At 35.6% G+C, this 26,047-nt stretch overlaps 1 protein-coding gene across 1 annotated transcript; it reads right to left on the bottom strand.

Moving 5' to 3' along the window:
- Positions 1 to 6,711: 6,711 nt before the first annotated feature.
- LOC133309960 (pantothenate kinase 2) lies at positions 6,712 to 22,481 on the bottom strand. The gene is made up of 23 exons (XM_061510824.1): positions 22,430 to 22,481; positions 19,466 to 19,702; positions 18,531 to 18,743; positions 18,291 to 18,343; positions 17,538 to 17,654; positions 16,753 to 16,872; positions 16,550 to 16,644; positions 16,376 to 16,469; positions 16,082 to 16,213; positions 15,504 to 15,616; positions 15,219 to 15,411; positions 13,407 to 13,615; positions 13,284 to 13,328; positions 13,121 to 13,169; positions 12,554 to 12,636; positions 11,208 to 11,324; positions 10,067 to 10,130; positions 9,612 to 9,758; positions 9,353 to 9,511; positions 8,864 to 8,947; positions 7,951 to 8,145; positions 7,785 to 7,856; positions 6,712 to 6,916 (listed from the first exon to the last, which is right to left on the bottom strand). Exons 1-23 carry the CDS (start codon positions 22,479 to 22,481, stop codon positions 6,827 to 6,829), a joined length of 2,733 nt encoding a protein of 910 aa, XP_061366808.1. The 3' UTR covers positions 6,712 to 6,826.
- Positions 22,482 to 26,047: the final 3,566 nt, after the last annotated feature.

Raw genomic sequence — 26,047 nt, 5'->3', positions numbered from 1 at the left:
AGTTTGCGCGTATTTGCGTAGAAGTAGATCTCAGTAAAGGCTTCTTGTCTAAATTCAATCTCATTAATAAGGTTTATACGGTAGGGTATGAAGGCCTTCACATGATCTGCTTTGCATGTGGTAAGTATGGGCATAGGCGTGACACTTGTTCTTCGGTTTCGGTGTCAACCGATAGTCATTCTCACCAAAAGGATGTTCGTGCAGAGGTTGTTAACAATGGTGTCAGGCGTGAGATGGCAGAAGGTGAAGCTTTTGGTTCTTGGATGATTGTCCAAAGGAGTCAACGGGGAAGGAAGGCAAAAGCTACCATGGAGACTGCCGCAATCAATGCTGCCGCAATCAATGCTACCGCAATCAATGCAGCCGGGAATCAGGGGTCATCCGTTACAACTGGCCAAAGGAGAATTAATGCTCAAGGAATAAATCATTCTGTTTCACGTCCAGCTAAAATCAAGCAGCAGAAACCCGATAATCATGTGGGAATTAAATCGGCTACAATGATTAATGCAAAAAATAACGGTTCTGGAGCTTCAAAGGTGGCGTCTTCAACGGCTGGATCAAGATTTTCAGTTATTTCTGACGAAGTTAATGATAATCATGATGTTAATTATGAGAATATTCAAATCATTAATGATAAGCATGGCCCCTCTAAGGTAACCGCTAGTGCTGATTTGAAAAAGGGTTTAAATAATAAGATTTCGAATTTTCCTCGTGATAAACGTCATCTTTCAGCAGCTATTCTCCCTAGCTCAAATACAGTTACAAATTTGGTGGGACCCTCTATGCCAAATCAAAATCTAAGTGGCCCTGAGCTTATGCCAGTTGTTCAAAAAGGTACTGTTATTCCTCAGGTAGAAGAAAGGATTTTGTCTCGACCACAAGAGGCTACCATTTCCAAGTCTTCTACTTTGTCGCAAAATGGAAAAAAAAAAAAAAGAGTTACGTGATGAAATTAACAGGAATAAAAAGGCAGTTGCCTTATCTATTGTCCCAAAGAGTTTTAAGCAAAGGGCTAAGCCGTTCATTGCTTCGAGCTCGGCAAAAAAAATTTCAGCAATGGACATTAATGGCAGAAAGCCTCTTGTTCTCTCTTCTACATCATCTCCTCCACATGTGGTAACTCCCTCAGATTCCGGTAAAAGGGAGGATGGGGTTGATATTTCCATAATAACGCATGACAACAAGAATCCAGTTACTCTTTCCAGCTCGAAGGATGTTGAGGCTTCGAATGCTAGTTTGAGACCTGCTGATGTACCCTCGGTGATGCGGGATAGTTTTGATCTCCCCAAAGTCTAATGACGGGTGTTTTTCATCCTTTCTCATTATTTTTTGTGGTTTTTTGATGAGTGTATGTGTTTGGAATTGCAGGGGGGCCGGAAAAAAGGGTTTTTCTCCCCTTATTAGGGACTTGTCTCGTCGTTTTAATATTCAAGTTATGGCTTTGCTTGAAACTCGTATCGGAGCTGACCGTGCTCAGAAGGTGGTGAAAGGCTTTGGCTTTCAAAAGCATGTTATGGCTCATCCTCAAGGTTTTTCTGGTGGTCTGTGGGTGTTATGGAATGATGATGAAGCTCAGATTCAGATTTTAGAGTCTCATCGTCAGTTTATCCATTTAAAAATTTTTTGGCGTAATAGGAGGAAGGAGGAAGTTGTTACTTTTGTTTATGCCAGTCCGCGGCGTCTTGAGAGGGTGTCTCTGTGGGATGCTCTAGGAAGGTTACAACAGCAATCCTCGGAGGCTTGGTGCATTTTGGGAGATTTCAATTCTTATTTGCATGCAACAGAAAAGGAGGGAGGTGGCCCGCCTGATTGGAGGAGTATTTATGATTTCCAAGATTGTATTATGAACTGCAATCTGGAAGACTTGGGTCATCAGGGGCCTACTTTCACTTGGCATAGAGGCAGATTGAAGGAACGTCTTGATAGAGTTTGTGCGAATGAGCAGTGGCAATTGTCCTTTCCTGACAGGGTTGTGACTCATCTTCCCTGCTACTGCTCGGATCATAGACCTCTTCTTCTCTGGGAGGGTCCTTCTCCTCACCATCCTGGAGGGAGCCGTCCATTTAGATTTCTGGCAGCCTGGCTCACTCATGAGGATTTCCCTGGCCTAGTGCAGGAGTGTTGGAATGGGAGTACAGGTTGGGGCACAGCTAGTGAAACTTTTCGATCGAATGCTTCTCACTGGCATAGGGAGTGCTTTAGGGAAGATGCCAAGCTTAAGAATAATCTTCAGGCGAGACTAAGGGGTATTGACCGTAGTCTTAGTCACCATCCTTGCCATGCTCTAGAAATTCTGCAGAAAGATCTTTGGCATCAGTTGAATCTCATTTATATTCGGGAGGATCTTACTTGGTTTCAGCGGTCTAGGGCTAGCTGGTGTAAATATGGTGACCGGAATACGAAATTCTTCCATTCTACTACAGCTGCTAGGAGGAGGAGAAATCGTATTGATGCTCTGAAAAATGATGCGGGTGATTGGATTGGTGATCCCTCTATTCTGATGAATATGGCGGTGGAGTATTATCGTAATTTGTTTAAAGAGGATAATACTGCTAGACCTGGGCTTCCAATTAGAGGCTATTTTCCTCACCTTGTGCAAGAGCACAACATTCATATTGGTAGCATTCCTTCGAATGAGGAGATTAGGAGTACAGTTTTTTCCATGGGACCTCACAAAGCTCCAGGGGTGGACGGTCTTCATAGTCTATTTTTCCAATCTCAATGGGATACTGTAGGAAGCTCTGTTTGTGATCTGGTGAAAGATGTGTTTAATAATCCCCAAAAAGTTCGGGATATTAATCAAACTCTTATTTGCCTGATCCCGAAGATAACTTCACCTCAATCCCTTAAAGATTTCCGGCCTATTAGCCTTTGTAATGTTATTTATAAGACTATTACTAAGCTTATTGCTAACCGTTTGAAATTGCAGATGGATAAAATTGTTATGCCTAACCAGTGTAGTTTCATCAAAGGAAGGCAAGGGACAGATAATGTAATTATTGCTCAGGAAATTATTCACTCTATGAGGTCAAAGAAAGGCGCCAAAGGTTGGATGATGATTAAGGTGGATCTGGAGAAAGCTTATGACAGAATTAGCTGGGACTTTCTCCGATCTACTCTTCAGGATGTGGGACTCCCCCCAAATCTCATTAATCTTGTTATGTGGTGTGTTTCTTCTTGTTCGATGAATGTTCTTTGGAATGGTTCTACAACTCAGGAGTTTTTCCCATCCAGGGGGCTTAGACAGGGTGACCCTTTGTCCCCATATTTATTTATTCTTTGTATGGAGCGACTTGGTCATCTCATTTCCCATGCAGTTAGGCAAAAGTGCTGGAAGCCGATCATGTTGAGGAGAAATGCTCCTCCCATTTCTCACCTCTTTTTTGCGGATGATCTTATTCTTTGTGCGGATGCATCCTTTGATCAGGCCCAAACCATTTCCAAGGTGCTAGATGATTTTTGTCTTTCTTCTGGGCAAAGGGTTAACCATGAAAAAACAAAAATTCTCTTCTCCCACAATGTGAATCATATTTTGGCAGAGGAACTTAGTGGTGAGTTGGGCTTCTCAAGGACGGTGGATCTTGGAAAGTATTTGGGTATTCCTCTTCATCATCGCAGAGTTGGGAGGGCGGCTTTCAGTCATATCCTCGATCGAGTTCAATCTAGGATTAATGCCTGGAACCACACCAGTCTTTCTCTAGCAGGAAGAATTACACTTTCGAAAGCTGTTCTCTCAGCTATTCCAGCCTACACAATGCAAGTTTCTGTTGTTCCTCTCGGAATCTGCAATGATATTGAGAAACATATTAGGAGGTTTTTGTGGGGTTCTAATAGAGCATCTACTCGTCCTCATCTGGTTGCGTGGGATCAGTTGTGCATGGATAAAGATCATGGAGGGCTGGGTCTGAGGAAAATGAAGGAAGTTAACAGGGCTTTTATTATGAAAATTGGTTATGGGATCCTTTCTAATCCAGATGCGCTTTGGGCTAGAGTTTTAAAGACCAAGTATAAAGTTCAGTCTGATTTGGTTCCTAATATTTCTGCTACTCGGAATAGCTCCTCTCTTTGGAAAGCAATTGTTTCGTCTTGGCCTGTGATATTACAGCATTCCAGAATTTTGCTAGGTAATGGAAATTCTACTCATTTTTGGGATGACCCGTGGGTTCCGGGTTGTGGTGCACTCTCATCCTATGCTGCTATTTCTGATCCCTCTCAGATAAATCATCAGCTAATGGTCTCTGATCTTGTCTCATCCTCCGGAAGTTGGATGTGGGGGGCTTTCCAGCATAGTCTTCCCGATCACGTCAATGCTCGTATTAATAACATCCTTCCTCCTTCGGATGTTAATGGTCATGACCGAATTTTGTGGACAAGGACATCTGATGGGAGTTTTTCGCTGAAGTCCGCTTATATGGCCATATCCAGGGGTAACGAGGAATCTACCAATTTACCTTGGAATCGCGTTTGGCAGTGGCATGGACCTGAACGGATTCGTACGTTCCTTTGGCTGTTGTTAGGAGATAAAATTTTGACAAATGAAAGGCGTTGCAGACGGCACATGGCGGGTTCAGATATATGTCATCTGTGCAATTGTTTTACGGAAACTTCCTTACATGCGGTTAGAGATTGTATTGCAGCAAAAAAAGTGTGGGAGATTGCAGTTAAGCGAGAGGCTTGGGAGGATTTTTTCTCTCTTAATCTTCAGCAATGGGTGTTGTCCAATATCTCTGAGGATCGTAATTGGTCCAATTTGCCATCATGGCCTCTTCTGTTTGGTATCATTTCCTGTTTCATTTGGCAAGCTAGGAATAAGAAAATTTTTCAGGGATCTTCTGTTCCTGCTTATGGCACTTTTAGAGCTGCTATGGTCTATGGTGAAGATTTTTCTTGGTCAGAAAACACGCTTCGGGTTGCTGGTCTTGAGACTAACTCGAATAAAGAGAAATTAGTTTCTTGGGTTTTTCCTTCGGACCCTTGGGTTAAGCTCAATGTGGATGGGTCAAGTATGAATAATGGAGAAGCTTCTGCTTGTGGGGGTGTATTTAGGAATGCTAGTGGAAGGTGGCTTGTTGGCTTTTGTAAAAATCTTGGCTGTGGTAATGTTTTGTTAGCAGAACTTTGGGGTTGTCTCCTTGGGCTTGAGATTGCATGGAGGAAAGGTTTCCGTTTTGTCTGGCTTGAAGGTGATTCCTTAGTAGCCCAGTTTTTCATAAGAGAAGGGTGCAGCTCTCATCATCCAGCCTCTAACTTGGTCTTGCGCATAAGGAATATGCTGGATTGGAATTGGAGGGTTAGAATTTCCCATATTCATAGGGAAGGGAATGGGGTTGCTGATTGGATGGCCTCTTTTGCCTACTCCTTTGATTGGTCTTTACAAGAGTTTGACTCGTCTCCTTCTGGTTGTCGTGACAAACTTGAAAGGGACTATGTAGGAGTAGTTTGGTCTAGGAGGTGTTCCTAGTTTCTTTTTTTGTTTTTATGTTTCCTGTTTGCTTTTCAAAAAAAAATACAAAGGGGAGAGAGAAAGAGAACACAAGCAGATTTTAACGTGGGAAAACATTCTCCAATGAAGAAGTAAAATTCCACGGGACCTAGTCCAGTTCAAACGTCCATATGATAATAATGGATACAAAGAATCAAGATTCACCAAAGTGGTGGTTAACACAATCTCTCACTTAAACTCTCTCTAGAGGTCTCTCAAATACAAAGCTCAAGATTTGCTCACAAAATCTCTCAAGTACCACTCAATAATCTTCTTCTTCTCTTCTAGTCTAGTCTAGTCTCCACCCACAACTAATGAATATACAAAGGAGATGGAATCTAGAATTTAGAATTTAGGATTTTTAGGAAACTTCTCAATGGGTTTGAGCTTAGCATCGAAAGAGGAAGCCCAACAATACAAAATAAATTTAACTTTTTAAAAAATTATTATAAAAAAGAGTAAAAAATATTTTTGTTAAAAACCCATCAAAACGGACGCAAAAAGTTTTCATATTCTCTAGCATACAAAATCAAATTTTATAGTATTAAAATAAAAAATAAAAATAGTTTAAAATAAAATGACCGTTACCCCAAAAATACACCTTAATCGTTGAACAGTCTTGGAGATGAAAGATCTTGTTTACCCATTGAGAAAAGATGAAGAAATGATGATTCTTAGTTATTAAAAATCACATTCCAGAGAGGGAAGTAAATTTTGATTCCCGATTTTACTAACATCAAGGCTTCCAAGAAAAAACTGTCACTGATAATTCTTAGTTATTAAAAAAGGTAATATTACTCAGAAGAAATTCTCGTATGCACTCGCAAATTAAAGAAGGGATAAGAGAGAAAAAAATACAGAATCAACATCGCCTTTGATTTGTGTATGATTCCTGATTTTACAACATCAAGGCTTCCAATTGAACAATGGTCACAACTGTTCAGAGATGAAAACATTTTTAACCAAATTCATATATCTTAGTACATGTTTTGCGTTGAATGGAGAGCCTATAGCAAACTGTCCACTTTTAAGAATTTTTCCACTCCTATTTACGAAACCTACCTAGTTTCAAGAAAAACAAATTTGGACGAACAATCTAACACAGTATACCCATACATTATATTTGTAATCCAAAATTTTCAAAAGCGGATAGAATTATACACTTTCATGTATCAAGCAATGATTCAACTCTCTAAAAATATAGCCAAAAAAAATTATATTATGTACAATGACAAAAAAAAGTAATGTCAAATTTGAACGCAGTATTCTGCTTTCAGAAGTTTCATCTAGATCCAATCCAAGGGTACTGATAACATTGGATCATGAGCTCGTACATAGAAGCTTTCAATTAGCAGGCTCGTACTTGCATACACAGTCGTATATGTTCCCTTTAACCAACTTTTCAGCCAATCTCTGGTTTTTCACCATTGCAAGCTACCAAAAACATATAAGAGAAAAGGGAGGGGAAGAAAAGTGTCAAAGAGCACCCAAGAGAAAGTGTAGTTGCACATACAACCAATGTGAGATTATATATGAGCTTGAAGAGTGAACAATGCAACACAAGAAAAAGTGGGGGGCGGCGGCAAAGTGCCCAAAACTTTATAAACTCCACATTAGTTGCACATACAACCACCCCAAAAGCTAACTCAAAGAGTGAGAGTGCCTAAGGCCTTATAAACTACAGATTACTGAAGCACTTGGACCTAATTCCGTTTCATCAACAAAATAGCATGCAGGCAGGGTCAGAAATAGGCTTCATTAAAAATTTAAAGCAATAAAAAGTGCAGTTTTACATGCATATTGACATAGAAAAGTAATAAAAGTAAAATAGCACATTCGTGACAGCAGTGAAGAAAAGATACAAATGCAACCGGCAATGGCAGAAGAAACAATTAACACAGAAAAAAAAAAAATTAATATTGGGTTGCTGCCTTGCAGGCAAGTCAACTCACAAAAATGTGCGAGAAGGTTGTCTATGATGATTGATCGAGTACAACATGCACAAATAGAAAGATTTAAGAAATATCGGTGTATTTAGAAAATGACGAGAAGACAGTGTATGCATAATCACAGACATGGCAGAGTGAGAAAGACAATCCATTTGATGAATCCTAATGAGCTCAGAAATTCTTCTAACAACCCGAAGTAGTCTAGTTTTCAACAAAAGACAATAATCATGAACAAGAAATCTTAGAGAAGCATTAGCTCAGTGAACATACACTGAAACACAATGATGTAGTAACTACACACTGAAACACAATGACTGAGACAATATCTGATAGCATAAACCAAATAACCTTACTTTCAAAGCATCACAATGAAACCGAGCATTGAGGTTGGTATGAAGAGCTCTACCCATCCCTTCCAAAATTATCTGCCAAACAAAGAAAGCTTAATTAGAATATGCTTGTCTTGGATTTTCTCAAATCCACAGTAATGTTATAAAATAAACAGAATGATTCTCCCACCAAATCGGCATCTTTTGCCACAGCAGCAAGCTCAGAGCTGACATGTCGTAAGTCTATACATGGACCACCACACCCGTTCTCAACAAGCATCAAGGGAACGGAAGACGAATTTTCTTTATAACCGTTTAAGGTATTAGTCATTGCATCCACAAGCAGGCCTCCAGATTCAGCAGCTCGCCTAAGAATGTCACAGTGCTGTATGCCAGAAGAATTAGTTCAACCATTTTAACTAAAGCGTACTCAACAGATATGGATACTGTGGTCATGGCGAAATAAACAAATTGACATCAAACGTAAGGTCGAGAATATTGGGATCTTCCCAGCAACTATTTTAATCAGACACCACAACAGATACCATTATCATTTGCCAATGGTACCACAACAGATACTTGACATTAAACAAATGTTCGCTAGAAATTCTCTTCGAAATCAAAGTGAATGCTAACCACTTGACCATTCAAATTGTAAAGTAAGGTCAACAAGACTAGGAAAAAAGCATAACTATTCCATGGCAATTTAGCCCAAGGTCACACAAAAAGACAAGTAACTGAATTATGGGGAAGACATTCAGAAGAATTTTACAAGGGGCTCTCTAAACATCATAATATTCACAAATACTACAGAGACCAACAAGATGTTTGTAAAAAATCAATTCAACCCAAAAGCTTAAGCTGTTGGGTGATGCTACATTAATGGTTTTTATATATCTCAACACGCTCTCTCACACAAGAGTCCACTGGGCTTGAAGGGTGGACAATGCACTAGTCAACCTACCTGTGTGAAGAAAGAAATTCCACTAGAAAGAAAGTGGGGGGTGAGGATCGAACCCGGTACACCAGGCTCTCAAACCATCTAAAGAACCAATTCAATCCAAAAACAGCCTCACCAACAATATTCATGAAAACACACAAACCTTGGCAGCCTCAGCAACAATGTCAGGAAGCTCCACTGCAGTCACATCATTTAAAGCAGGAAGGGAGTTTGCAACCAGAACCACCTGCACTCAATCATTATTATCATATTCACATCATACAACTCATAGGCATAAGACCAAGTTACTGCCTAGCACCCAAATCAACAAATGAAATTCATAATTTACTTGATGGTAACAGTCGTAATTTTACTTTAAGGAGGAAGTATTTTTATTTTTTTTGAGGGGGGATGGGTGTAGTCAGAACTCAGGGCATATTTCATAAGATTGTCAGCTGCCAAAAGATTTCGATAAGATTATGTGTTTACCTTTTTAAAGGGGACAAGTATAGTTCTAAAACATCTTCATTCAACTAAAACATCATATATAGAAATCGTGATAGTTGAAATTCAAATCAAAACATTTATTAAGGGGAAATTTAGTCCAATATAGTAACTTTAAATTTTCTTCAACAAAGAAAGTTAAACTCACTTCAGTTCCACGACGGAGGAGCTCCCGTGCCAGGGGAAGCATCCCTAGAGCAATGTCAGCCCCTGAATTATCCACAAAAAGTAAAGCTCTTCTATGTGGGGAGAATTTCTTGTCCCCAGTCCCTAACATTCTCTCTTTAAAGGCATCAAATTCATCCACCTAGATGACAAAAAGTTAGCTTAGTATTCAAGTATCAACAATGATATATAAATTCAGAAATTAAATACCCTCATCAATAAATATGTTGAAATCCACCTACTCGCCAAGGTCTCTGCATTTTATTGCGACTCATTCTGTAAATTTCAATAATAGTTCCTTGATGATAGAGATCCACACATGCACGAGACCCCCAGTCAAAAATGTTTGCAGCAAGAACACCTTCAATCAGAGTGAGTAGTCTTGTTTCCTGAAACAAAGGAGGCTTTCAGATAACCTGCCACCATGATTTATGAGAAGCTAAGGTGGCATAGGCATGCTGCTAAAGACTACATATTTGTGACAAAATTGAATTTAGAGTCAGCTTGGCATCAAAATGGAACTCACTCATACCGTGTCACTTCTAATAACTTTACTAGTACATCAAAAACATTTTTTTTTAGAAAGGTTACATATTAGCTGCATATACTGTCATGTATACTACACGACAAGGAACCAATATTGACTCCTCCGATAATGTTAAATTATTCAGAGGACTATACTAATAGTTAGGCATACCTCATCCAGACTATCAAGCTCCGTCAACAAATCAGGTAAAACAGCAAGTGATGCCTCATTTTCCCTGTGATAATATACACACAAATATGAAATTTAAGTGATAAAGAATAAGGAAATTATCAGGAGAATATAGGTCTAAAGACAACATGAACTTATATTCACATTGACGGCAGGAAAGTTTCTTCTGATTATTTGTTTTTAGATTTAAATTGTACATCTAAACTTGTACCATTTATGATGCAACAACACCAACAACAACCAAAGCCTTTTCCCACTAGGTAGGCTCAGTTACATGGATCAAATGACACCATTGTATTATATCATGAACTTAAACCTTAGCAAGTCCATTTAGGTCTAAGTCCTTTTGATAAAATGTAAACATTAAAAAAACCAAGTTTTCCGGCTACTCTAGTCATGGGGGGTATGATCAGGGTTGGGTATATGAAAGACAAATTACTCTTTAACAAATTTTTTGGGAGAACAAAATAAATGAAATCTAACAAACAAATTTCCCATAGAGGAACTTTTATTAGAAAAAATGCAGGGAAGTATATATTACAGAAGTACAAGAAAGGAGGATAATGAGCCTCCTAGATCAACCAAAAAAAAAACGATATTTATATTTCCAAATGGGTTTATACTTTATAGGGTTTAGAAGGAGATTTGGATTTCCAAATGGGCAACATGCCACTGGTGTTAGTCCTATTGAGTACCACTGCCCAAATTTACAATTTAATCTTAGAAGGAGATTTGGTTTTCCAGTTTGGCTTGTCAAGAAGAGACCTCTCCCAAGAAAGAGAAAGAAACTGAAACTGAAAGTGTCAACACCCCAGAAGAGTCAACAGCTCTTATTCTCCCCTTCTTTTTAATTATATTGTGGAAATATAAATTTAACAGTATATCCTTAGATATACATTCAATAAAGCATAGAGTGACTAATGCATTCTGCTATTGTTTTAGGGAGCTAGAATAATGCATTGCATCCTGTCACACAACTAGCCAACTTCTGTTGGTCTTAGTAAATTGCATTTGTTTGCTTGCACATGCAACATAGAGGCTCAAAAGGCAGTCAGTTACAATACATCTGGAGTCCAAGTAAAGATCCCATCTATATGGCTCAATGAAGATAAAACATAATTACCTCTGCTTTATACTTTTATAGGCATCGGCAAAATGGAATTCTCTCAAGCATTCTTCCCTCATTTCCAATAGTTTGGCCAAGCCTAACTTCCCGTATGCCGCTGGTTCCTCCTTTAACCTATTCAGTTGGTGCGGAAGTTGCTCAGTCAATAAAGAGTATGCCAACTAGAATTAATAAATTTTAAATACTTACCGAGCTCAATTAAATGGTACAAAAAACCTATCCAAATGGAAGTGAAATTTAAGAGCTTTATGTTTCAAATATACCTTGACCTAGTATGTTATTATGAGACTAGTACAATAATCAAATCCTGAAAAAGCGCGTTATAGTAGAAAAGAAAAGAATAACTTATCGACAATTAGAGAGAGAGAGAGAGAGATAAAAGATGGAGCATGGATGGAAACTCAATTACATAGCTGATCATCTAAAGACAACCAAGAATATATTATACATGTTCTGACCTGACAATGTCTAGAGTGCCATGGAGGGAGCATAAACATGAAAGCAGAAGAAAGTTGAAACTCAAATTGTGATGTTAGCTGTAAAAAACTAACCAGCAGGAACCAAATAGCAGGTCATGAATTTAAAGTACAACGTCCTTAACTTATCATTTTCCACACTTAATAAACGAGATCTTTTCGGAGCATTGTATACTATAAAATCAAAAGCAGAGTCAGGGAGTTTAACATAATGTGAATTCTAGCTCATCTGTTTTGACGTGATCGGTATATATATCCCAGGGACATGCAAGACATTTATTTTCAAAAGCAGAGTCAGGGAGTTCAGCGACTAAAGTTGTTTCTCCAGACTCACAAAAAATCTATTGAGAAATTAAAAATAATCAAATTAATTGATTGCGACAAAGAACAAACAAATGGTTTTTATATTAAGTTAAAACTAATGCAACTGATTAACCATAAAACAATTAAATAGCCTCAAACGATTTAGTAAGTTTGCATCGGGATAAGCGGATAGATAGCCATGCTTCAGTCTACTATGCATTGACATTTCAAAAATTTGAAATCTAAATTGTGGTGTTCGACATTTTCACATATTTTACCGTAGCCTGATTTATTGAGTTTAATATAAATATTTGAAATATATTATGTTTCTTTATAAAATTAATGAAAATTATAAGGTTAGCTTCATTTTTTTTGTTAAATTATTAAATATTAAATATACTAGATAAATTAAAAATATTATTTAATACCAAAAAATATAATAAATTATCAAAATCTAATAATTTTAGAATTAACTTATCGAAGGTTCTCGGTTCAATATCTATACAAAGTAGGCTTCGGTAGCAGTAGAAAGCTGTGAAAACAGGAATCTAATATCAATATTACCTTGCCAGGTGGGCAGAAAACGCACTAGCAAAAGCAGCACCCCGTTTTTTGGCATCATCAGTCCCACCATCACTTGCTACAGCCTACCATATTTTAGTTGAGAACCTCACAGTCATATACTGCCTTTGAAAATAATTTCAAACTATTTTTTACCCACTTTATGCTTCAAACAAGGTGGAGAAGGCAGCAAAAATAAAACAATAAACCAGATAAGCCTAGGGTTTCTATCCAACCATCAATAAGCTCAACGCATAACTACATGATATAACATTCGATTGCCTAGAAAATTGTGAAAGCCAAAGCTTATATGATGATATTTCACTGCAACAAATCACAAAATCGATTTGATGTTTCATTAACCACAGCAAGCTCTCTCTCCTAGTTTTAAGTGCTTCTCTGATACCGAGATTTTAACTTTTTCCCAAGCAGAACGTCCTTTCATGCTTTAATTTCTTATCACGTGCAAGGATGTGTCTAATTCACTAATTGTCTCATGTTTGTAACACATGAAGAGACATACAAGCACATGCACGAAGGCCAAGTGTTTCAAGATAACATGAAGATTACCTTGTCCACAAGATCTGACAAGTGCTCTGTCAAAATCTTGAACCAATACCTACAAGAAATACAAATTTTGCGTTAGCCACAGAAGCCAAAACTAAAAAAAAAATCGGAGCCTTAATTGATAATTAAGTTCAAATCTGTTTACAATTAACAAAAATGTACTTACTCAAATTCACTGTGATCTGAGAGATCAATAGTATTAGGCTCATACCTGTAGAGACATAATTTTATGTTTAATAAATAGATAATAGAAAATCACCATATAAAAGTATAGAGTAATCATGCATACATTTTTGGATCTGCTAATAATGGAAACACCTCCAAGGTGGGTACTAGATGGAGAACACCAACATTTAGAGCACTAGCATCAGATCGCAGAGTAATTCCTTTTGAGAAAGGAACTTCTAAATCCCCAAGTCCAGTTGTTCCAGGAGGAGCCATCGGCACAGGGGCAGTGATCTCAGTTACCTTCTGCAGAAACTTCTCCATCCACGAAATCTGCGTTGCAATCGCAAAAAAACATTAAATTAACTAACAGATTGAGCTGCTTCTGAACATAAGAAGAAGAACTAAAAAAATTGACTGTGAATGGCATAGTTGGTTTCCTAAACATCCAGAATTCAATTGAAATGATGCAATCAATCAAGCAAGAATGCAAAACCAATCACAAGAGGGACGAACAGAGAGTTTGAAACTTGAGGAAATATTATTCTCTATTCTTGCTTGCGTACCATATCAGACGTACATCCCCCTTTTATACATTTTCTCATGAGCTTCAGACGCCTAACTGACTGACGGCTTCTTACTGCTAACGATGTAACAGACTACTAACAGCCTAACTGACTAACGGCTTCGTCATAATGATTAATGGCTTTCTCCATATTAATTTAAAGGTTTTTTTTTATTATTCTTTTCTAGATTCCATACTCCAGTACATGACAAACAATTCCAGAGAATCTCACAAGTGGAGTTACTTTAGCAATTTTATTATTGCAACTACATTCCTAATTATATTGTCCTCGTTGCATAAATAATAAAGTGATTAGAAAAATTATCATTTTGATGAGGATTGATCCATCAAGCACTGTGGTGATCAATTTACCAAAATTAGATTAATTGGAAATAGTTTTATGAGATTGATTTGAATAGTAGTTATAAAGGACCAATTGCCAAATAACAATTAATTGCAAAGAAAAAGAATTCAAATTAAATGTTGGGTTGAAAATCAATAATGAAACATGCACTTAGCGTTTCGATTTCTTCCAATTTTCTCTTAACTTATCTATTTCCCTTTTCAAATAATATTTAAACTTATTGTCGTCGAACAATTCATCCTTAAATTAATTGAAACTCAATTCCTTAGTATTTTAATTCTTTGATCTATTAAGAATTCTAATTCCTTAATAATCCCACTTAGATCAAATATTAAGAGCAATGAATTAACAACCTTGCATATTCTATTCTTAGATCAAACAAAACCTGGCAATATATACGGTCACTTTACAAATTATTTTGCCTATATGTATATAGTTCATTTGGTGTCCAGTCACTAGATATAAGATTTTGTTCAGTCATCACATTCTAACTATGTACTTTGAAAAATACATTGTTGTAACATTAAAGTTATATATATTTTTTTTTCATTTTCCACGTCAATTGACAAGTTTATGAAGGAATAAAAAAAGTATAACTTTAACATTAAAATTATATATTTTTTGGAGTATATAATTATAGTGTGGTGACTGGAAAAAATCTTATATATAGTGATTGGACACTCAATTTTCCCATATATATATATATATATATTTAATATTAAAGGAAAAAATAAATCTTATGTTGTAGGAGAATTCTAATCTCATATTATAAATACATCAAGTGTGGGACCCACCTATTTTAAAAAAAAGAAAAAAACAAAAAAAAATAAGTGGCATACCTTTTTATGGTGTATGTAGGAAGGATTTGTTTTCTCGATAAAAATAAACCCCAATATTAAATTGGGTTCAGATTTACACCATTAACTTAAGTAAACACGTTTAATTAATTTATTTATCACAAGTAGGTGACCAACAGATATCAAATTTTTTTAATTTCTCTCACTTGCCTTCTCATTCAAATCCCTAAGTGGTGGACCATAAATATTGCCTCCTGTATATGGAGCACCCATTGGGAACCTTTCAACTAACTGATGCACCATGAGGTCATCAAAAACATGCTTTTCATAGCTCATAAATGCACCCAAAGCTCCCAGAAATCCTTCATGCCGCAAGAACATTGCTTGTGCAGCCCCTTTAGACCTGAATGAGAAATAAACACATTATAATAATTAAATTAAAAAGCAAACATATATAAATATTTGTCAGGTGCAATCATTAGGCAATTTATGTACCAGAAATTAATTGCAAAAGAAATAGCGTCCATGGTATAGGCATGACCCCTTATAAAAAATCCTCCAAAAAAGATACGCTTCAACCCAAATCGCAGCGCATTTAAGTAAGATATCTACGCAGAAGAGATAAAAAGAACACAATTGGTCACGTACACATTGGAAGAACAAATAGTGGAACAGAGCATAAAGGACATATTCCTTCATTCGTATACATGTGTACTTAAAAGTGAAATTTAATAAGGAGAATAATCAGTTTACAATTTTTTTTTATAAATTACACTAAGTATGACCGGTAATACATTTTTGATTAGTATATGTCCGATTAAACATAGACATAATATAATTTGTAATAATTTGTAAACAAAAAGTTTTGTAAATATAACCTTTCCTATTTAACAATATTCAATTAACTAAACTCAGAGATAACTGCAGATTTTTTACAAGTCTAATTTATCCAACAGGTACTTTAGAGATTTCAAATAATGAATTGAGTAACATGAATAAGCTGAATGAAACAGTAGAATCATTAACCAATATGTATACAAAAGAGTTGGATTAAATCACAATTGTCCGCTCACCTGGGCAATATTGTATGAAATCATTCTTAGAAGAGAGAGTGATATATCTTCAGGTCTGTAATCTTCAAGCTCCATTTTTTCTGATGTAGCCTTGCCAAAACTTGAAGCAATGGTAGAAGCCGATAAGCCAATCTAGGGTTATTTAATGCCAGCGAATACTAAGTCATCATTGATAAAATAAAAAATAAAAGATAAAAAAGATCATAGTTATAAAGTTAATTGGTAGCTTTTTTTTTTTTTTTGTCTGTAGGGTGAATATCATATATATAGTTATATGATAAACAGCAAAATTACCTTAGAATAGTCCATACCACCATAAATGTCCCCAACAAGCATGTCAGTGTTTCTATTATCTCCTTTCTGACTCAGTTCAAGTAACTCATCGAAGCTGTAATTCATTTCAACAAATCCTTTGACAATAGTTCAAATATAGCAGCATGTAAAGAAAAATAAAAAATAGAAAATGACCTCTGGCACTTTGTTAACAGCCTTCCTAAGCCCCAATAAGTACCACCACCAACATTTGTCCCACTAACCCTCTCAAATTTTCCGTCTCCATCAACCTATGTTATCCCAGATTAAAATTATAGATTACCACCCATGTGTTTTTATGAAACATAAACCAAAGAGATAAGCAAGTTTAATAAAAATAGGAAGCTAGAGAAATATACCTTGATCATACTAACACCAGATCCAATATTAACTAGAAGATAAGGAAACAAATTATTAGGATCAATTTGAACAAACTGTTTCTGGCCCACCATGTGTGTAAAAGCTTCATGACGAATTGCCTACCAAGAAGTCACACAACATCTAATTAGCAATTATCGATGGTGAAAAATAAAAATTCTAGATAAACTCAGCAAGAATGAATTAATGGCTTAGTCACATGTTGCGAAGCATAGAATTTGCTTTAACAGAGAAGGGCTAACATAGATCTCAGTCAAATCTCGGTTAACAGTAAGAAAAATATAATGCGAGAAGGAAACAAAAAAAGCAGAAAATGTCAGCTATGGCTATATAAAAATTATGTAATGCATTAAACTTTAATCATATTCCTGCAACCAATTCACCAATTAAACATAGCATCAATGAGTATGTATAAACTTTATATAATGGCTGTCCAGCACCGTAATGGAAGTAATAGCATGCCAATCTTGGCAATTAATTGGCTCTTTACCTTCTTAAACAAAGGGATAACCCTATCATCTGACTAAAAAAGAAAATTCAAACAAATACTTTTATTTTCTTTAATTATTTATTGGGATAAATAATAAGTATCTAGTTGTAATTGTTCTTATCTTTATGATAACTATCATGTAAGGAAAGGGAGATCATGCATGAGAAATAGACTTGCACATACATTTCATCTCAAAAGATGCATGGATTTTTCACTATATGGATGATTCTTAAACAAAATACAAGAGGAACATATAACTCCAAAAACTAGATCTACCTTAAGCAAGAAATTTGCTCCAGCTACAAGGCAATCCATTTCATCTTCTTTCTCAAGACTAAGCCCGAGTCTTTCTTTGAAAAGGTCAGCAAATTTGTATGCTCCACCACCAGTAGCCTTTGTCACAATGAATGTATTTCAACGGCATTAACACAGAACAAGCAGTGATGAGTTACAAACATACCAATAATCACAGCTTTCTAAAATAAATTGTTACAAACAATACCAATTATATACAAAACAAATGGAAACATCTTTGATGTTGTTTTTATACAGAAGGGAATAGGGTCTCCGCTAATTATCATTTTTGCAAATAACTACTTCCCAATATGATAAAGCAGGGCATTAATTATATAATCCTTGTAAAGAACCAATTCAACCCAAAAGTTTAAGCTGTTGGGTGAGGCTACATTAATGATTTTATATATCTCAACACGTCCCCTCACAAGAGAGCCCACTGGCTTGAAAGGTGGACAATGCACAGACTCACCTACCTGTGCGAACAAAGAAATTCCACTTGAAAGAAAGTGGGAGGCAGCGAGGATCGAACCCGGGACACGAGACTCTGATACCATGTAAAGAACTAATTCAACCCAAAAGCTTAAACTTTTGGGTGAAGCTACATTAATGGTTTTATATATCTCAACAATCCTGATGCATGCAAGCTAAAATAAAATAACTTGTAATTTGGATATTTATATAACCCTAAACCCGGCTTCTGAAGAAGGTAAAAATAGTCAGAACCATAGTTACCTTAATTATGGCATTCTGATCAGCCACAGCATCAGAATAATCTGATTCCCATCCTAAAAGTAAGAAAAAGTCCATAATCATGAATTCATCAAGTTCAGAATGTGGTTATATTAACACATAGGAAACAACAAAATTAGAAAATGACATTCAATTCAATTCATGCAGTACGGTTTTAGGAATCCAATGTGGTAGAGAAGAGACTGATCAAAAGAAGTAAATAGAACTAGACAGTAATAATACCCCCACAGTGAAGCTGCTTTGAATAAATGAAGTCTAAGCAGTCATTAATCTTGCTTGTCTCAAACTTCACAAAATGAAGCCTCCCACCAAGAATAGGATGGCTTCTCCTGTTACCATTGGTAAATCCCAGTTGATCCTTCGCATTTCTCATCCTTTTATCATTGGTTGATTGGTCTTCGTGTCTTGAAAAGTACACCAACTTTATCAGAGACCCTGCCCATATAATTTTATTAGTCTTAAGTTTCAGGCATATTTCAAATGCTACCACCCTTTTCTCTGAAATTTAATATACTATTGAAGAGTCCCACATCATTGAATACATGAAATTAATGAAAAAACAACATAATAAGGGAATAACTGCTATAGGGGTTCATGTAAGAAATATAAACTTAATTATTCAATCCTCTTTTCTTTAGTTTTCTCTCATATAAGAATGATACAACACTGGAAAAAAAGAGAGACAAATAGCACGAAGAACCACTTTTTGGGTTGAAAGAGGAAGTTCCCACACAACTTATCTTTTATTTTTATAGATTTTTTCACTGATTTATCTATTAATTGACTAATTCAGTTTGAGTGAGCAAGTATAATAAGAACAACAAAGCTCTTCATACTATGTTTCTCGTATCAATTGACCCACGTACTTTGTGATTTTTTTATACATTTCATATAATAATTTCAGAAAAAAGAAAAAGAATGGTTATAAAACTTAGTTAGCCTTTGACAAATAAATTTATAAAATAATTGTAAGGGTTGCAAAGCTAAAATCTAGAAACTAGTTTCATACCACTATCCTGCTTCCACCACCATCAATGAGAATTAGTAAAAGTAAAATGGAACAACAAACTTAGAACTGAAAAATAAAAAAAAAAATACAAAATAGACAGCAGGACATAGTAATATGAAGTATGAGATATGAATGTGAATTATTATACCTCCAATGTCAAGAGCCAGATGAGAAATATCATCAGATTGATTAGGTAACAAAATTGTGGGATACTTCTCCTCCACGTTTCCTTGAATTTCTGCTTTGCTGAGATCCAGCTGAGGCCGTGAACTCGACCTATGAATCGAATTGCTTGGTGTGGTTGCCATATCTCTCTCCCCTTCACCAAAGTCCTCTCTTACTCTTCCCCTCACTCTCCTTCTCTTTTCAACTTTCAACGTCAATTCTGTTGGAGAACAAACAGATAAATTTGTTACGTTATAGGACAGGATTCTATTCTATGTTAAACATAGACAGTTAATTTTTTTTTATGTAATCATAGATTTCTTTCTACTAATAAACTCCAATAACTGTATTCTCGTCTACCAAGCCTGACACTCACTATACCCAAATAGTCAACTACCTCACTAACCCCACCATACTAACTACCACAATCAGAAGCTTATGTATTGACTGGTCCAGTGGTCCAATCTTGCATTGATGGAACAAACACAATTTTTACCCCTTCCTTGTTTCTGCCAATTAAGTTATTATTAATTAACAAGCAACAAATGAGTTAATTGAATTCGTTTTACTTTGAAAGGTTATAAATTTCTCTGGTCGAACAACTTACTCAATCCATGGAATAAATCTTTAGTGCATCAGATGAACTGAAGATTGAATGCATCTGTCCATTCATTTTATGACACGTAGATAAAAATAACATCATTTACTTTTTTCAGATAACATAATGTTTTTTGTTCACTTATCATAAAATAAATGAGAATATCAATGCATTAAAGATTTATTCCAACGCATGAAACATGCATTTTAAAAATTGTCAACGTGATTTTGACCCTTGGATGTTGAAATAAATAAGCATCATTGTGCCAAAGGCAGATTATCCTAGGATCTAGGGCGAGATCATAGAATACACCCACCCGTGAAAGGAAAGTCCTAATACAAGACAACCATAATGACGAAACAAATTAAATATAATAATAATATATGAAATTAAAGGATGGAGAGATAGAAGATATTTTAGTGAAGTGGTGAAAAGGACTTGATGAAGCGAACATGAACATGCGACAACCTTAGAAACAAAAGCAGTACTAGAAAGGCTGATAAATTTGGGAGAGGAGAAAGTATATTCTTTTGTTCATTGATAAGAGATCGTTTTCGTTTATATATAAAGCCGCAATAGTACACAGCATTCTTATCTGAGATAACTAACCTGCTTAACCCAATGTGTCCATTTATTTAGAGCACTTCTAGAAAAAAGTAACTTTTTTAGTTTAGAAGTATTTTTTATAAAATTTAAAACTATTTATATTTTTATAAAAATATTTAGCTTTTGACTTTTGTTTTTTTTAAAGGGATAAATGTGTCATTTTAAATGACACACCTTACATCATTTCTCTCACAAAGAGATGAGACTCACATATTTAAAACTTTTTCCTTCCACTCTCTTTCCCCCATGATTTATCTTTTTCTCTCACTTGAAATGACACAACTTTGTGTCATTTAAAACGATACACATTTTCCCTTTTTTTAAAGCTAAAATATTTAGCTTTCTAAATTCTTTTTTTGACTTGTTTATGAGCTATGACTTTTGCTTTTTGTAAATCAGACATTCAAATAAATTTAAACTACGAAAAAATAGCTTTTGGAGGGGGAAATAAAGCCCATCCAATTGGGCTATCAGAGATAAATAGATGAGGATATAATCTTATCTATATATCTATCTCGGATAGGATATTGTTACTACCAAATAATGTTACTATTAATATTACTATCATATCTTAATCGTTGATTTTCTCCAATCAAAGGTTATCATTTATTGCAAATTAATAATTAATTAAAGAATTTGATTTGTGAAAATAATAACCACTAATTGATAGAAATCAATGGTTAAGATATGATAGTAATATTGATAGTAGCATTATTTGATACTAATAATATCTTATCCTTATCTATCTTATTATTTAATTTTGAATCTATAGATAGCTAATAAATGCAAATCGTATTGTGGTACAATGTATGATGGGTGCTTGGTGGCAAAGCTCCTGCTAAAATCTCATTCCTATTTACCCAATTCTAAGAGTAGCTCAATTGGTAACTGATCTTTTAAAAATTTGGACGCTAGAGGAGAGGTGTCTCTCTCCTCCAATGAGAGATTAGTTTTATTCTTCTTCTGTGACGAAGCTTAATGCACCTCTAATGACAAAGCTTAATGTATCCACTATTTCAATGAAGGGATAGCCTTCAGGATCGTATTTCGAGAACAAGGTGACCGAAGGAGATTAAATGGGATAGCTCCAAATTATACCAAAAAAAAAAAATATATTTGACACCAATTCTTTTAATAAAAAGACGGATAATATATATAAAAAAAAATCATATGATTGCAGGTGCACTTTAATGAAGTTTTACAAATTTATTAAAATGTATTCTCTTAATTTTATTAAAGGAATATGTTATACTTATCATCGTTTTTTCTAACCACTTCTTACAATCAAATTTTAACTATTGATTTCTGTTAATTTAACGATTATAATTTGTTAGATCACACTTATTAATTAAAACCCTTATTATTTTTTGGCTAAAATACAATTTATCCCCTTAAACTCTGTTCATGTTTTAAATTATCACCTTATACTTTCCATTTGTTTGAATTAACTCCTTTGTTTTTTGCGATGGTAACAATTAATATATCTGTTCAAATTTTGAATAACTGTGTCAACACTCACATCTTTAATTTTATTATTCTTCCCAAATTTGAATTTCACACAGACGCGGTGATGCATGGGACCAGGCCAAACACTGAATGTTATTGTCTCTGCTGATCAACATGTAGGAAAATACTCCATGGCTATGGCACCTTAAAGTCTGGCAGGATTGTAAATTATCAAAAGCGTTTCAGCCATTGCCTGCTTCGACTATATAGGCGCTGTATCTGATAGCATATATTTACCAGTTAAATTGCCTACTAATCTTGGTGATAAACTGGCTATTAAGACAGTCATGGACGGATTAAGGAGTCTAAATCAATTCATTGTTTCCAAAAAAAAATTGATAGAAACCTATTCATCACCATTGGATTGAATGTTCAAAAGTGTCATTCAATGACACTAAAGCAAAGCTACCAAGCCATGAATACTAGGGTGATGGCAGCTTCAATGAACAATATGTTTCCTTCACCCCAATATTCTCAATCCTGGAAGCTTATTATAAGAAAATAGAAGGATCATATATTGAAGATTTTCCTGATGTGCCCCCTAAAGTTCTATGACTTTGTTGATGGTGCCCTTAATAACGTTACACAGTGATGAACTCAGAAAATTTTATTTAGGTATCCATATTTAATCAGAATATTTAATGGAGGGGTTCGGGGTCAGTGCCTCCGAAAAAAAATATTTACACAAAGTTTTAAATGCATTAAAAAATAAAAGAATATAAACAAAAAAGGAATTTATATCCCTTAGGTTACTTGAACAAATTTTTTTGTCATGTTAAGAAAAAGATAAGACCAATTTATTGAATAATGTGTCATTTCACTTTCTTTAATATTATATAACTTATCCTTTTCTTAATATGACAAAAAATTTCTCATATAATATGAGGAATATAATCCTCAAACAACAAAAGAAAAAAAAAATTCGACTTAACATAAAAAATATAATTAACTTAATGACATAAAATCAATAAAATATAAGCAGTAAATAAAATGTGTTTCTTTCTTAGTTCATGTGCTTGCAATGCAGCTACTAAAATCACTCCTTGAATGACATTCCTAATTAATTAAAATATATATATCTTCTTTACTAAAAAAAGTGTATACCAAATTTATGTGTGCACTTGCACACATTGACAACCAAATAGGTCCGCCAATGACGTTACATATGACACACAATCATTGAATGGGACTCGAACAAAGGTACTTGAATATGGTAGCAAGGTGAATTTCATTCTACAGGACAATGGGACAGTCAACACTGAAAACCACCTGATTCACTTCGATTGGCTACCGCTTTTATGTTGTAGGGTACGGCACAGGCAACTATAACCTATTAACTGCATGATGCATTTACAGTTCGCTCATTATACATGGTCCAACTATTGATTCAAGAAGCTCGTAGTCGATTAGGGTTATGGCCCCCCAATTGTTGAAAAGAGCAATGATTTGAAATATAACAAATTTAAATCGAATCCAAGTCCCAATAAAGCAGCAGATGTGACTGTGATTTGTTTGGAAGAAAAGGAAAGCAACACATTTGGCGTGATTTGAGATTAAAGATTTGGGATGTATTTTGAATGATTTAATTGTAATTATTTATTTATTTTTAGAATCTAATTACTGTTATATTTATTTTAGGAACTTTCTTATTTTTAGGATTTTAGATTTTTGAATTTTGAATCAATTTGTAATTAGTCTATAAAAGAGTGCTTATGACCCTTCTTCTAGGAGTTGAATTTTGTTATTTGTTAATTGAAATTGAGAATCAGAGGGCTACTCTTTTATAAAAATCTCAACTTTCTGTTTAGCCACTTTTCTATGCGCTTTCGGCATCATTTGGTATCAGAGCACTAGGTTGCCTTCAACAAATGGCTGAACAGAATCGAGGATGTCGACGACGGCGGAGTTACAAGGGTAGAGAACGTGGATTCGTTCCTGAAGAATATAGACAACTGCGTCAGATTGACCCGCGAGATATAGAAAATGAAGAGCTCGGAAGGCGGATCCATGATTTTAAGCAACAACTTGAGCAAGCGTTGGACAAGAAAATCCAAGTTTTGAAGCGACTATGTGTGCAGGCACAGAGAAAAAGAATTCAAGATTTGGAGCGATGACTCGTGCGTGAAAATCCAAATTTTGAAGCAAACTCTTGTGGAGGTGCAGAGCATGGAAATTCAATATTTGGAGTAGCGACTTACGCGGACAAAGTTGGCCATTCAATCCGAAGAAAGAATGGAATTAGATTACGCATCTGATGACGAAGATGAGAACCTCAATCCCTTGAGGATTCTAAACCAGGGACAAAATTGGGAAGTACGACCTGGAAATCAATCCACTTTTCAAGATATCGAGATGCAAATCAGCATTCCTGACTTTGATGTCTATGATCATAATCCAGTTTGTGATGATGATCCGATCTATGATGATGAGCCGATCTATGATGATAATCCAATTTATGATGATTATCCGATTGTTGATAATTATCCCATTTACGATGATTATCCATCTTATGATAAAGATTCAGTTTATGGTGATAATTCGGTCTATAATAAATCTGATGGTGAATCATATTATGAAGATTTAATAGAGGAAAATTTATCATTTGAATTTTTGTCTAAAGAAATTGAGATCAGTGGAGATAAACAAGATTCAAGGACGAATCTTTTCCTAGCAGGAGAGAATGATGAACTTACAGTTGACCCATTGTGCATGGCCCAACTATTGATTCAAGAAGCTCATAGTTGACTAGAGTTATGGCCCAATAAGTATGACTCAATTGTTGAAAAGAGCAATGATTTGAAATAGAACAAATTACAATTGATTCCAAGATCCAATAAAGCAGCAGATGTGACTGTGATTTGTTTGGGAAGAAGATGAAAGCAACACATTTGGCGTGATTTGAGGTTAAAGATTTGGGACGTATTTTGAATGATTTAATTATAATTATTTATTTATTTTTAGAATCTAATTACTGTTATATTTATTTTAGGAAGCTTTCTTATTTTTAAGATTTTAGATTTTTGAATTTTGAATCAATTTGTAATTAGTCTATAAAAGGGTGCTTATGACCCTTATTCTAGGAGTTGAATTTTGTTATTTGTTAATTGAAATTGAGAACCTGTAATATCCCAAGAGCTGGCAAGGGCAGGGAGTGATCGTCGGTGCGAAAGGGCACGGACAATGAGCGGCTTATGCCAAATCTTGCAGCTTGGGGGTTTATGAATGAATCGAATCAACACCCGAAAGAGAGGGATTACAGAGACTGTGCTGGTATGGGACGGTACAGTTAGGAATGACTTATAAGAATTGATTGGTACTACCTATACTAACAAGATGCATCTACTTTTTGGTAGCCCGGATCGGAAGAACTCCACAGTTAAGCGTGCTTGACTTGGAGCAATTCTGGGATGGGTGACCTCCTGGGAAGTTTTCCTGGGAAGTATGCGAGTGAGGACAAAGCACACTGAAAAGTCTTGTGTTAGTGTGTGGGGACAGTCATTGATTCTTGCAAGTGGCCGGGCGTTACAAGTGGTATCAGAGCAGGGCCTCTCTTCCAGTACGGTGTGGTTCGAGGACGAACCAGGCGGAAGCTGGTGGGCATGTAACATCCCAAGAGCTGGCAAAGGCAGGGAGTGATCGCTGGTGCGAAAGGGCACAGACAATGAGCGGCTCATGCCAAATCTTGCAGCTTGGGGGTTCATGAATGAATCGAATCAACACTCGAAAAAGAGGGATTCCAGAGACTGTGCTGGTATGGGACGGTACAGTTAGGAATGCCTTATAAGAATTGATTGGTACTACCTATACTAACAAGATGCATCTACTTTTCGGTAGCCCGGATCGGAAGAACTCCAC

This window comes from Gastrolobium bilobum, unplaced genomic scaffold (assembly GCF_033153095.1).
Source record: "Gastrolobium bilobum isolate Gb01-03AN ecotype WA unplaced genomic scaffold, APGP_CSIRO_Gbil_v1 utg12850, whole genome shotgun sequence".
Lineage (NCBI taxonomy): Eukaryota > Viridiplantae > Streptophyta > Magnoliopsida > Fabales > Fabaceae > Gastrolobium > Gastrolobium bilobum.
This window is presented reverse-complemented; position numbering and strand designations above follow the sequence as displayed.